The sequence below is a fragment of the Anneissia japonica genome, unplaced genomic scaffold (assembly GCF_011630105.1).
Source record: "Anneissia japonica isolate Jap-2015-1 unplaced genomic scaffold, ASM1163010v1 scaffold9668_len1562885_cov226, whole genome shotgun sequence".
NCBI classification, from domain to species: domain Eukaryota; kingdom Metazoa; phylum Echinodermata; class Crinoidea; order Comatulida; family Comatulidae; genus Anneissia; species Anneissia japonica.
In genome coordinates, this window is record NW_022711326.1 from 1296897 (window position 1) to 1311498 (window position 14602).

The 14602-nt window shown below is 36.1% G+C and overlaps 3 protein-coding genes across 3 annotated transcripts in view; 2 read left to right on the forward strand and 1 right to left on the reverse strand.

Annotated features, from left to right (window-relative positions):
- LOC117107370 (ESF1 homolog) overlaps positions 1–1288 on the reverse strand; it is a 20665-nt gene extending 19377 nt beyond the window's left edge. Inside the window, exon 1 of the mRNA XM_033249028.1 lies at positions 1130–1288. The gene's annotated coding sequence lies outside the window, so the exon portion shown is untranslated. The remainder of the gene's footprint in view (positions 1–1129) is intronic.
- Positions 1289–5183: 3895 nt separating this feature from the next.
- On the forward strand, positions 5184–6071 carry LOC117107371 (adenosine receptor A3-like). The gene has a single exon (XM_033249029.1). It carries the CDS (start codon positions 5184–5186, stop codon positions 6069–6071), a length of 888 nt encoding a protein of 295 aa, XP_033104920.1.
- Positions 6072–7093: 1022 nt separating this feature from the next.
- LOC117107372 (adenosine receptor A3-like) overlaps positions 7094–14602 on the forward strand; it is a 7767-nt gene continuing 258 nt past the window's right edge. Inside the window, exons 1-3 of the mRNA XM_033249031.1 lie at positions 7094–7158; positions 8438–9298; positions 11924–11980. Of these exons, the coding sequence (XP_033104922.1) occupies positions 8451–9298; positions 11924–11980 (905 nt within the window). The 5' untranslated portion in view covers positions 7094–7158; positions 8438–8450. The remainder of the gene's footprint in view (positions 7159–8437; positions 9299–11923; positions 11981–14602) is intronic.

Here is a 14602-nt window from a genome sequence, read left to right on the forward strand (position 1 = left end):
AAGTCCAAAAATTTAAATAATCTTGTCAGTGAATGTTAGCCTAATAGCTCCAATAGTTTTATGAATATCACAATGGTTGAAAGCTGCATGACTTAATAAACCTAAAAAATGTTGTTTTTTTGGGTCACAGACCGACAAAAATATTAAGAAATATTTTTGCCCCGCCTTAATATTTTGTTGTAAATGAATATTACTTTTTGTCACAAAAACTAATAAATTAAGTTAAGTTCTCCAATTTAAAATAAAAATGACTGGCATAAATGGCAGTTTGTTAGTTTCTAGAGACTTTAAAAAAACATGACATTTTCATATTTTTTTAACATTTTCAAAATTATGTAATTCATATTCCTATATATTTTTATACATCCACACAAGAAAAGTTCCATCAATGAATCCTAAAAATTCATTTTTTAAGCTTTAGTTTGATATAAAACTTGTTTACATTCCTCAAAGTTGAAAATTTGCTAAATCTGAAAAAAAAGTCATGGAATTGCCCAAATATAAATGTTTTTTCCCTAATAACTTGATGTAAAAGTATAACTCCAAGTAGGGAGTTGTTATTTAACTATTATTATCAAAAACTTAAAAAATACACACCATAATAAATGTCACACTATTGATTCCCAACACAATGGCGTGTATTAAATTTCTTGGATTTTGATTTGAATATTATTGGGTGCACTTTTGAAACAATGGCAACCTTCATATTAGTGGATGTGCACCCAGAATACCAATAAATAAACTTTCAAAAAAAAAAAAGATACTACACTAAATCTGAACTAAAACGCAAAATAATTTATTCATAAATCTGTAATTATTAGTTACATAACTAATGGAGTATTCGATTTTGATTACATTGGAAGCAACTCTTTTAACATTAAAAATGCCATGAAGGCCTAGTGGTAGTACTGGCAGTAGTGCTACAAAGGACTCGAGGACACCTAACCTAGCCTAACTAGAGGGCTTAGGCCTAGCGTACTTCTCTTACTTAGTCTTCTTAGCTTGCCTGTCTTGCAGATGAAGAAGAGGCAGGCATATCCTAGCTAGCTAGGCCTAGAATAGATAGGAATGAACTTGGATCCCCACCCAGTAGTGATAAAAAAGAAATAATAAATAAAGCAAAACTAACCTTTCCTATATTACATTTAGCACAATAATCCTGGTCTCATTTCTAATTTACCAGAACATAATAGGCTTGCTTACAAACGCCACAAAAACCGTAAAACATTAGAACATGCGACATATTTTCTGTCAGTACATGTGCGTGAACTTTGACTTTTGTAAGTCACCACAAAAGAGCATTTCGAAAACAAGTTCCCACAAAGATCTTTTTTTCTGCTGGGGCGGATTTGGGGGTGGGGGAGGAAAGGGGGAAGCCGGGCCTTCCCCATTTTGGATAGGTTTTGTCTCGATCGGCCCCACTTTCTTCCCCCTTTCTGTCATCCAAAATTAATGAATGTCTTTTATCTGTAGTATTCTAATTAGAGACAAGCTGCAAACGGGGATCCGCAGACCCCGCCCAGGGGCGGATCCAGGATTTGAAAGAGGGGGTTCAAAACAGGGGCGGATCCGAGATGTCCAAAGGGGGGGGGGGGGCGCGCCCCCGCGCGCCCCCCCCCCCCCCTAAATCCGCCCCTGCAAAACGTTTCCGAAAATACCCAAAATGAAAGGGGTCTGTCCTCCCCATGGAAAATTTCCCCCTTCAATCCGCCACTGTATGGGGGAATCCTCTAACGCTCAGGTGAACGAGGGTTTTAAAACAAATACCGTAGGCCTATATACTCGCGTATGGACGACGCTTAAAATATCAAATTACAATCGAAAAGCAGGGGGTCGTCTTATACGCACGACATTCAAATTTTAGATTGTTATAATCATGTTCGTCTTATGTGCGGATCGTCCGTAACACGCGAACTCACTGCTGCAATGAACCAACTAAATGTTATATGAATGAAAGCAATTTTAAATACGGGAAAATACGATTTTGGTGGTGAAGATTTTAAAAACTCATAAAATAGTGTTATTTGGAAGATTACCCTTGCATTTGGCTCCATTTATCCAACTAGATGCAGTAGGCTATCAGGACAAAAAATAGGAATTCCCTTGAAACACGGAGTCGTCTTATACGCCAGACATACAAATATCAACCAAAAATCTTCTAAAACTCGGGGGTCGTCTTATACACGGATCACCTTATGGGACCTACGTACGCGAGTATTGCTTATTACAGAACCCCTGCGGAAGTTCGGGTTCCCGTCACATAATCAACGGTTTGTTTCAACAATAAACTCGCAAGACTGCTAGCGACTACTAGATTCTACAGTGCGTCGTTGGCTGGATAGTTTTGGTCGGAAAGGAGAAATTTTCTCCGTGAATTGATTATATCTAAGCTACCGTATGACCGTTTTTATATTTTTAATAAAACCAATTAGTCTTCTAATTTTAAATGCGTTTTCCCTGAATTTAATGCGTGACATATTTATGATCTCGCATGTATTTCTGTAAAATGCGCTTCATCCAAAATCACTTTGAAGTGATGCGTGACGGTTGGTAATGCCATAGATAACTGCCGCGGCGCCGAAGGTAAAATTGGTAAAAATGCACCTGATCGGATAGAGACAGAGCCTTTAGTTGGGTCTACTCAGGCGAAACTCTTAATGCTCATAAATTCTGAGATTTTTTAAAACAGAAAAGGTACGGCATTAACGCTCAGAAATATCTAAAAAACATTTTGTTTAAAAATTCAAGAATAGGCCTATTGAGAACAAACTATGGTCAAGTCATATATATTTTATCGTTTAGGGCCTATTAGGCATTTAATGAATCTATGATATATTATTATATTGACAACATAAATAGAACATAGGCCTACATAGGTCGAATTTTATCCAACCCGTCGTGAAAATGTACCGAATACTCAGTGCGTGTGAAAACACTCTCGAAAGCAATCTCGCTGCTTACTTGGTCTCGTATTCAACTATGGCCATCAGGTGCAAGCTCGGTGGTCTAGAGGCATAATGCCAGGCTAGTGATCTGGAGAACGTGGGTTGAAGTCCCACTGGAGAAAAACTTGCAAATATTTTTGCCAAGTTTTTTCACACGCACTGAGTATTCAGTACATTTTCAAGACTGGTTGCCCAAAATTACACACATAGGCCCTCCCCCTCCCCAATTGATTCTCCTGACGCAAATCCAGGTATTCTTTACATGGGCGTCGATCGGTGGGGACAGGGGGACACGTCACCCCCACTTTTCAAAATAGGGGAAAATCATATCGATTGTCTCCCCCCCCTACTTTTCACCAATCTTCTATAATTAAAACCCCACTTTTAAACGTGTATGGAAAGATAACCATTACGCATGACTCATGAATTTTGCCTGTTCAATTTTCCAAGTGCGGTACGTATTTTCCGGACCAAAACTGAGTAAAAACGCATAATAAATAATAAATAATAATAATAATAATAATAATAATAATAATAATAATAATAATAAATAATAATAATAATAATAATAATAATAATAATAATAATAATAATAATAATAATAATAATAATAGTAATAATAGGTCGATGTATAAGGTGCAAATAAACAAGGTGTCTAAGCACCATGTATATAGTGGAACTCATCATGAAAAACAAATCATCAGTACATATACTGTTAAATAAATCAAAATTGAAAATAAAAAATCAACATTGAATATTCAAGGACTGTTAACAGTCCTTGATAATCACCATGTCAATAATGACTATTAAAATATTTTTCGCATGAAATGTTTCTGTAATGTGTAAATGAGAAATAAATGTGGGGGGATTCTACTACAAAAGAAAAGACAACTTAACTTATGATGAATTAGACCCAACATTTGATGAAATTAGCTCTACGTTTTGATAAATTCGACATCGATTTTATAATTATAATTTTGATTATGACGCTTCATTGTAATGAGAAGATAATGATGTGATTGGTTTCTTAAATATAACATTTGAACTATGAAAGCGTAAGTGGTGACGACAAACTTGTGAATACAATTGTACAGAGCATCAGCAACTCAAACCTTGCTAAAACTGTCTTCACAACATAAGTGTACATAGTGAATGCCGAATTACCACTATAAGGTCTACTGTAGGAATTTCGGTAAGTGGACATCTGGATTTAGCATTAAGTAGCGAAGAGAATAAACATCATGAAGGTCTGACTATCCACTGGCATATATTATTTTAATGTAAACCTTATTTTTTTATGAAATGTAGTTGCAGTGAAAATATCGTTTAGAGAACTCCTGGATTCTAATTTGTTTTCCGTTACCGCGTCGGGCGTCGAAAACTACCTAATATTACTACAACTACTACTACTACTAGTAATAATAATAATAATAATAATAATAATAATAATAATAATAATAATAATAATAACAGTTCAATGAGACTAATTAAAAATAATTTGCGTTCTGTTGTGACAAATGCTCGTTTGGATAGGCCTATCTTTATGATGCTTGGAATCGTGATAGGGGAAGCAACCTCGACCTTGACAGCGTGGTTGACAGATTTCATGCAAAATTTCCAAAATGTAGAATTTCACTTTCAAGAATGAGAATTTGAAAATAAATTAGATGGTTACATTGCATACTCTTTGTTTCTTGTTTTATTCATAATGTTTTGGTTTTGGAAGCTGATTTCGACATTAGAATGCATAGCCTATGAAGTCATATTATAGTGTCTCGATGCCTATCAAATAAATAATAAAAATTCGCCATAATTCGTCAAATATCCGTGGCTTCCAGGGGGCGAATCCCCCTGGACCACCAGCCAAGTGAGGCTCGATTCGCTCCACTAGCCCCCCCTCCCACCTCCGTCGGGGCCTTTAGCCCCTCCGCCATCACTGAGTAGTAGTAGTAGTAGTATAAGTTGTACGTTAAGTTGTGTTCTTCATGTTTATCCGTAATAACGTAACTCAACAGCAGTAGAATTGCAGAAAATTATTTTCATTTTTTTATTTCTATTTTTCAAGTTTTCTTATCGTCCCAATTCAGTTACAAAAGTTGTATTTAGTTAACTGCGATGGCATTTGTTTTCACTAAAAGATTACAAGATATATATATATATATATATATATATATATATATATATATATGTATATATATATTACTGTATCCCATTTTTTAAAATAGATTTTTGATCGCCATGGAAAAGCTTGAGGTTGTGGCAGTTACCGGAATGGTTATTTTGTCCCTCTTCGCCATCATCGGAAATACTACTATTATCGCCCTGTTCTTCAAGGTCCGCAGTCTGCAAACCCCCTCAAATATATTCGTAGTATCACTGGCGTTTACAGAGCTTTTTGTTGGTGGTATTTTATATCCTGTGCAATGCTTATTTGATTTTAAAGTTATAAATGACAACCCAGGATGTATCATTTTTGCGTGCTTAGCCATGGCAACGGCACTCGTTCATGTACTCACCATATTGTCCCTATCCATCGAACGACTCGTTACTATCTGCAAACCAATGGTGTACTCGACAATTATTACAGAGAAGAGATGCTATACCACTTTGTTTCTGATTAGTGTCTACTCGTTGTTAAATGGTCTTCTGCCAGTAATCACTCCGATTGGTGTAACGTCTTCTCTTCAAAAGGACTGTCGAATGGACAGAGTGTTAGTATCGGAAGTCTATGTATTGTGGCTATACGCTAACTGGATTTTGTCTCTTTTGGTGGTCATCATCATATCTATTAAGCTGTTCTTTGTTGTACGTCGGCACAGCAGGGCAATAGCGGCAACTGAATTACAGAGAGCCACAACCAGGGTTGCAGTAAATCGAAATGAGACAAATTCAAGGTTTAAACTGAAACGCGAAGCGAAATCCGCTTTTTTGTTGATCTCGATTGTTGTGTACCTCACAATCACCTGGATACCCCGTATTGTGGCAACACTGATCAAAGATGAAAGTCAATTGGTTCACATGATTACTCACTTTCTTATCTACAGCAACACTGTAGCGACTCCGTTCATTTATGGATTCGGCAACAAGTTGTATCGGCAACATTTTATATCAATGCTAAGATCATAGCACCAGCCAAAATCAGAGAAGAATAAACTGTAACACTAACACTAACCATATTATGTCGCAAAATGAAGGCAATGAAAGGTGGCAATTGGCTAATACACAATATTGCATTTATTCATTTTATTGCATTGCAGAATAACTGGTGGTGTCAGTGGGGGTCAGTTTTAGTCACTCTCTATATATATATATATGTTATATATGTATATATATATATATATACAGTATATTGTTTTTTTTTTACAAATAATCCATTATTTGTTTTAATTATATTTCTTATTAGGAATGTATACTTATTTTTTAAGGCGGAAATTTTTTCGGAGGAAAATAAATCTTAGAAATAACTATTTAAAAGAAAATATTTGATCAGAAATCTGATATACAAGATAAGTTGCAAACATTCATGACATAATTTGTTAAACTAAACCAAAGCCATAAATCACTATAACATTTAAACCGGTTTGATCCGCAGAAATACAAACTAAATATTGTACCAGATCAAGGTATGGTTCAAGCAATATAGAAATTAATGTAAGAATATGTAGTAAGCCTGAGACAAATGCCTCAATGTAATCAAAATGTGTACAGTATTTCTTTTTTGTTTCTATTTAATTTCATTTGCTTTGCCTTTGTTTTGATTTGGACATTGTCTGAAATAACAAGAAATTGGATGATATAGTTTCCTCAGTATACATAAATGTCTTCAGAAAGGTTCTTGCACAAGGAATCTACCATACCTGTGTAGCCTATCATATCTCGGTTTTGAAAACAATGAATTATTATTTTGTTTTATAAACAGAAGACACTAACCTGTCGTTTGGAGAAATAGAACCTAACGTTTGAAGAAATTTTACCTACGTTTTCTTTAATTTTACAATTACATTTGAAATTTAGCATCACAGTCTTGCCGTTTATGAAGGTTAATTGTAATGATAGAACATACTGCTGTGATCGTGTTTCTCAATGCAACAATTCATCTAGAAAGTATTAAATGATGAACAAGGCAGACACAGAATTGTGAAGATATCTGTAGCGAGAACCCGCAACTAAACTACTAGTACTTTTGCATCAAAGAACAGAGAGCTTTCTACTGGTAAGTGGATATCGTTGCCAATAGCAGTGACAAAATTAAATGTTGTTTATTTTTAAGACAAATAATCTGAGTAATCCATTTAGAAGAAATAATGCAGTGTTTTTGATTGTTTTTCCGAAGATTCAGAAATTTACTAATACATATAAAGGTCGATATCATTTGGATGAGGTAACAGTGCGTAGTTGTTGCAGAAATGGCGTTCAGTGTACTACATTTACACCGGACACGATTACAACACGACGACACGGTACGGATGTTGCAGTGTTGAAGAATACAAACTACGCGATGATATGATGATATGTCATTGTCGTGTCGTTATGGTGTTTAGTGTAAATCTAGCTGAAGCTGGGCACTTACTGCGTCAGACGGTTCTAGGAAAACGCAACACCACGACGGTCGCGCAACGGATAGTTTTAATGACGATCAGTTCAGACAACCACTGACAGCGCTAGCACTTATTACAGGCAGTGGAGTAGGATTCGTCGTACGACGCATGCACTGAGTGCCCGGCTTTACGGAATCTATTGTTTCCGTACTGCGTCTTACCGCGTTACCGCGTACCATGCCGCGTAAAGTAAAATTGGCCATTTCAACTCGCATATTTTCTTAAAATAATTCATAGATAATGCATGTTTCCTTGATAATCACACATTGTTTTCTCCAAATTTGTCAAAAATTTGTCGTTTTCGGAGTTGAGGGTACGATGTAAAACATTTGGCTTGGAATCTATATAGGGCCTATGCTTTGAGAGCAGCTTAGCTAAGTCGGCTAATCTGGTGGTAGCCACTGTGTGTGCGCTGAACCGTGGAGATCTCTAGGTCCCCGGGGTTAAATTCCCATCGCTGCCTCTCCTCCTTGTGTTTCAGCTGAAGGGCTGAAATACAAGTTACAATAACGCACCGTATTTCGGATGAGACGTTTAAGCCGTTGGTCCCGTGTACACTTATGGCCCATGTGCACGTTAAAGAACGCAGTACACTCTTCGAAAAAGAGTAGGGGATTGTCTCCCGGTACTGTTCAATCGCCACCAGAAGGACCCTACTGGAAATAAGACTTCTTCTAGTTCGTGGGATCCTTGGTGTTTTCACCGAATAAATCCAATCCAATCGACACAGCACTGGAAACAATAAATCTATGTAATACACTTTGTGAAAGTTGGGAACTGTACGTTAGGTTTTGTTATACTTTTATCCGTAATGTTAACGTTGCTGAAAATCGGTAGGAAAAATATACACATTTTTAAAATAATTTCTATATTTCCCATTTACTTTTTCAATAGATTTTTGAACACCATGGAAAAACTTGAGGTTGTAGCAGTTGTCAGCATAGTTATTTTGTCCTTTTTCGCTATCATCGGAAATACTACTATTATCGCTCTGTTCTTCAGGGTCCGCAGCCTGCAAACCACATCGAATACATTCGTAGTATCACTGGCGTTTACAGACCTCCTTATTGGTGGGATTCTATATCCTGTGCAGTCTTTAATAGATTTGAAAATTGTATATGACCACCAGGGATGTATTATTTTCATCTGTTTATTCATAATAATGTCGCTGATGCACGTGCTCATCGTGTTGTCTTTATCCTTCGAACGTTTCGTTACAATCTGCAAACCAATGGTGTACTCGACGATCATTACAGAGAAGAAATGCTACATTACTCTGGTCCTGATTATCGTCTACTCGTTGTTAAATGGTCTTCCGCCATTTTTCTCTTCATTTGCAGTCACATCACCTATGCAGGAGTGTCAAGTATTCACTGTTCTATCAAAGGTCTATCTTTTATGGCTAGTAATCAACTCGATAATTCCTCTTCTTTTAATAATCATTATCTTTGTTAAGCTGTTCTTCGTTGTACGTCGGCATGCCAGGGTAATAAGGGCGACTGAGGCAGCATCAATTGGGATTGCGGTAAATCCGATTGCGGCAAATTCACGGTTCAAGCTGAAACGCGAAGCGAAATCTGCTGTTTTGTTAATCTCGATTGTTGTGTATTTTATAATCACCTGGTCACCCCTTATTGTGGCAAATCTGAGCAAAGTTGATATGAATGAATTGTTTTACATGATTATTCACTTCACTCTCTACAGCAACACTGTAGCGACTCCGTTCATCTATGGATTCGGCAACAAGTTATATCGGCAACACTTTCTATCAATGATAAGATTAGAGCATTAGCCGAAGTCAACCGAGGAAAGAATTCACCATAATTTTCAAGCAAAATGAGATGCGATGTAGAGTACAAACTTAGCTCCAAAATATTTCATTCCAATGAAAACAACTCGGGGTTCTAGGGAGTGGACGCCATATATACGAGTGCATCAAACAATTGAGGTGCCTCTAAAATTAATTTAAACATGTACATGTTGCAGCCTATTACATTCATTATAAAAATAATTTGAAAATTAATGTTATGGAGTAACTATAAAATGAAATTATGTAAAAATAAGTTACAGGTTAAATTATTTTCCTGGAACATTATTATGTGAGTATTTTACTAAATTAACTTAATAAAGCCTAAGGTTAAATATAGTTGAACTTCTCGTAAGCAACCACCTCGGGACCAAGGAAGGTGGCCGCTTACGAGAGAACATACCGCATGCGGCACAAACTTAATTTGATACCGAACAATCAGTAGTGCGGGATGGCGAGATCACACGGCTGATCCTTTTGACAGTTTAAAATTATTATATTTATAACTTACCGGTATTTGATAGTAGCCATATTCATGTTTCAGGTACAGATTAATATTGTACCTCAATCTCTTGCTGTTTGTTTTGAACACAACTATCAAGTACATTAATATCACACTAGACATTCATCACATTTTCATTTACTCCCACCTGTACTTCGTCATGACATAATATACATATAGGGCCTAACTAAATTCTGGAACTCTCTTCCATTAACATTGCCAAACTGCTAATATCTCAAAATTTAGGAAAATATTAGAGATCACCTACTCTATACTACAAATTACCATTAAAGTATATTAGGCCTATCTCTTGTCGAACTCTTCAAATTACTTTACTATTTTTGGCATATCATTCTTATTAATTTTTTAGAAGTTTAGTGTAAGTTTATTATTTAATTTAGAACGTAGTATTTTTTATCCAAGCTCTGCTTTATATGGTCATGAAGTACATGTGATATCGGTTCTCTAGTAAAGACACTTAATACATCAACATAATAATGTACGAAAATCGTTACTATTACTTTTTAGAGATAATTACTTTTGTGATCAAACCGCCCTCAACCTATGAAATCTATGATAGATGGATTGAAAATCAACTGACTTTCACAGGGCCGAGTTCTGTAGTTATAGGCCTATAGTTAAAACGTTTTATATCACCCTCACCATTAATATTTCTGTCCTAGTTTCATTGTTGGAGATGTGTAACTTTAGGGAACTACAACCAATTTGAATACCTCACAACTTCGTTTTCGTTATTCATGTTTAAAAGTGGCGGATTCAATGTGGGAGGGGCCCTAAACTTCTAAAAATTATAAGTGAAATGAAGAAAAGGGGACGATTATAATTAACTTTAGGTCTGAGAGTGCCATTTCCGGCAATCTAGAGGTGCCATAATTATAAATTTTCTTACCTCAGCCCCAACCATTTTGGGGTTGAGGTTGTCTAAACTCTCCGTACGCGGTGAAAATTCAAGAGCGGTGCTTAACAAAGTTTTGTGTGGCATCTGTTTGAAAGTGATTATATGAGCGAGATACTTCTTGCAAAATTTATAGTGTAAAAAAATGTTTTGCCTTTGACAATAAATAAAAGAAAAGGATTACGCATGCAATTGTTGGCATGAGGAGGGACTTCGTAATTTTGATTTCTCCTGTTCTGTTTAAAATTTAGCGGTAAATTGGTCACATTAGGCCTATATTATAGATCCGAGTACAAGTCTTACGTTGGCAAGTATATCTCAAAGCTATCCGTTGTTTTCTGGTTGTGAAATATCATCAACTACTCGTAAAACCATGGTAAAACAAAGATAAACGGTGCATGGAGATATAATTGGATCGGCTGGGAGGTAACCGTAAACGGCGAACTTTCATTGTTAAAATTAAGTCATCCTAACGTTATTCATTTAATTTAAATATCTGACCATAGTTACTTTCAACCATTTACCAAAATCACACCGTAATAATACAAAGACTCATTATGCATTCATTAATTTTTTTTAGTTAAATATGTTGAGAGCAGTATTTTCTGTTTAGGCCTATTTCTTGTTTTTTTTTTTTTTTTTTGCGTTAGTTAAACTGATGATAGTTAATATTTTAACCGAAACATGTATTCGAAATTAAAACTTACTGTTATATTTATCCACTGTCTAGAATTCTTTGTTTTGAATCGTCGTTTTGGCAACCTGATTTTTTATTTACAGAGAGAAAGACACTCCTTGTCGGAATTACGCTATGAAAAAATATCAAGAAGATGAAATAAAGCCGAATAATACAGTAATAGGCTTAATGATAATAAAAATTTCCTCCATGGTAACACCGGTTACAAATCACTGGCCAGAACCCCGAACACGAGCACGCGGAATCCAACAATCAACACCCCATCACCAAACCCACGCTCTCAAATCCCAAGAACAATTAAAAGAAATTTGGTAACCATGGAAGAATATCAATATCAAAAGAATAGGCAATCTGGTATAAAACCATGTTTACATAGATTAACACAATTAAAGGGACAAAAAGTATAGCACAATTATTATGCAAATGCAAGGAAGTAAAGGAACAGGACGATTATGACGTTTTGCCGTTATTGTTATAATTGTTATTGTATTCTTTACAGTTATCTTACCGTTGCCGTCGCCATTGCCGTTAGATCGCCATCGCCATTTTCATCATCATCATAGACATGCTCATAATTATCGTGATCATCATCCTCCTTATCATTATCATCATCATTACCATTGTTATCTTCACCACCATCCTCATTACCATTTTTATCATCATTTTTATTATTAAAGTATTGGATCAACGCCTAGTGTTTAGCATTACAAAAAATAGCAAATGCATCGAACGTCAAACGCAGGCTATATGTTCAACATTATAATATAAATTTCATTAACGTGTCCTGACGGAAAACAATTGAAGTATTGTTAACAGGAAAATATAATGTTTAATTTAATAACCATCATACATGCACTTAACAGCCCTGATGAGAACGCTGAGAAAAATGACAATCCACACGCATGGAGGATTGTTATTAGAGGACTTGACTTAGTATAACCTCTCAAGTTAGTTAATTATGCTATTAGTTATTAACAGATTATTAATATTATATTTAGGCCTATACATTGGCTTACAGGCTACGAAATGACTTTTCGAATCACGATCTCGGTACATATTGTCAATGACGAATCAGACCTGCGCAACAAACGCTGATTAATGAAAATCAAATTCTGATGAAAACCTCAATCGTTCCAATGTTGCAAACTTATTATGGATGGATGATAATCTGGAGGCATGTCTGGTATACGTATACAGGTTATTATGCGAGCTCAAACATAGCGACGTCTCCCGTTATGCGCTTGTTGCGACGCGTCCCATACCCATTCAAGCAAACGCATCGTTCTGTCACTCAGCTGAACAAATAGACCATGGCACGAACTGGTTGCATCTCCTGAATATAACAATGCTACAAATTCGATAGGATCTATAAATCTGCCAGATTTTCTTAAGACCTAAATTTAAATCCAAAATATAAATTTGTTGAATATTTGATCAGACTTTGTCTGAGAGAGTATGTTGTGTCAGACATAATCAAACAAATCGAGTGTCTGTCCATCCATGCCCGTTGAATTAAATTAATGCTTTGTTTTATAGGCCTACAACTGAGCTGTTGAGTCTGGCAAACACAAGTCGGATAGGCCTAGTTTAGGTCTAGTTTCGGCCTAGGTCCATATGACCAACATTAGCTTACTATAGGCCGAGTCATATGTGATGTCCATTCCGTAAACATTATTTCCATTTTTCGTTTTCTTTTATTTCGACTTTTCGGAGGAGTTAGATCTGTTTAATTATTACAAATAAATGTATGTTCTGTAACTTGCCACGCCACGAATCAATAATTCATCATTTGAGACTAGTAGGGACATACCCCACTGTACTAATAGGGAACCGCGCTGTGGTGGACAGATGAGCACAGTTGGCACCGTACCGGAAAGCACAGACCCAAAGTTACCCCTATAGAGTCTATAGAACGAGCTATAGTTTACGCATGTTAAGTGCAATAAAATTGTTGATGCTCATATCAAGTTCCACTACATTTACATTATTAGACCCATTCGCTAAGCCACGCCCCTTGGAAAATGCTACTAAGGTCCTACGAAACCACAGCGTACGTAAACGCATGCGTGTGTGTGCGCGACATGCGCGTCTTCATGTCTTCATGATCTGAATCGGTTAGCAGGATCCGGATCCTGCTAACCGTTAGCTGCCGTGTGAGAACATAGTCATTGTAAAAGAAATAAAAGCTATGTTCTCACACGGCAGCTAACGGTTAGCAGGATCCGGATCCTGCTAACCGTTAGCTGCCGTGTGAGAACATAGCCTAAGAATAAATGAAATTATCTATTTGGCTATTTTATGTTGGGAGCTATTTACAATTAGGCCTAACAAGCTTTAAGATACCTCTCAATTATGGAAAATAATTAAATAATACTTTTAATATTTTTTTCAGAACAAAATAGTAAATTTTTATCCATATATCACTGAAATTTATTGATCCTTTTTTGTAGATATTGTGTGATAACGCACGCGTTCAAAGAGACTCGAGGAAACAGTTAAGTATTATGTACACATCATAAATTAAAAACAAGTTAAGATATAATGTAAAGATTTGAACATATTTAATTAATTATCAGTGATAAAATGAAACATTCAAATACAATATTTCTAAAATAAAAGAGGTAATGAAGAGTAGTAGGCCTACAGTACGATACAGGTCCAATCTTATATGTCGCTGTCAAACCAGCTCAGTAGACGCTTGAACTCAACTATCTCAATCCCTGAGCACCTTATATAGTATAAAGTCAGTACCATCTCGGTTCCTGAACCCGTTTATCTATAAACCAATTTGGTTGAAAGATCATTGGATATCCAGGTCCCCAGTCAGTCGGGAACTGAAAATGTAAAACCCAACTACTCTCTATACCATGTAACTATCAATAATATTTACAGTGATAACTATCATTTCATTATGGTTGTTAAGTTGAATTCAGGTAAGTACAATTTCAAGTTACTTAATCATTACTCACTGTTAAATTCCCAGTTTCTGTTATACAACATAACACCAAGATCAGGGGCGGATCCAGAAATGTCCAAAAGGGGGGGCCGGAAGGGGGGCCGAAAGTTGGGCCGATTGAGACAACACTGTCGTAGGGGGTCCGGGGGCATGCCCCCGCGAAATTTTTGTGTTCTAGACG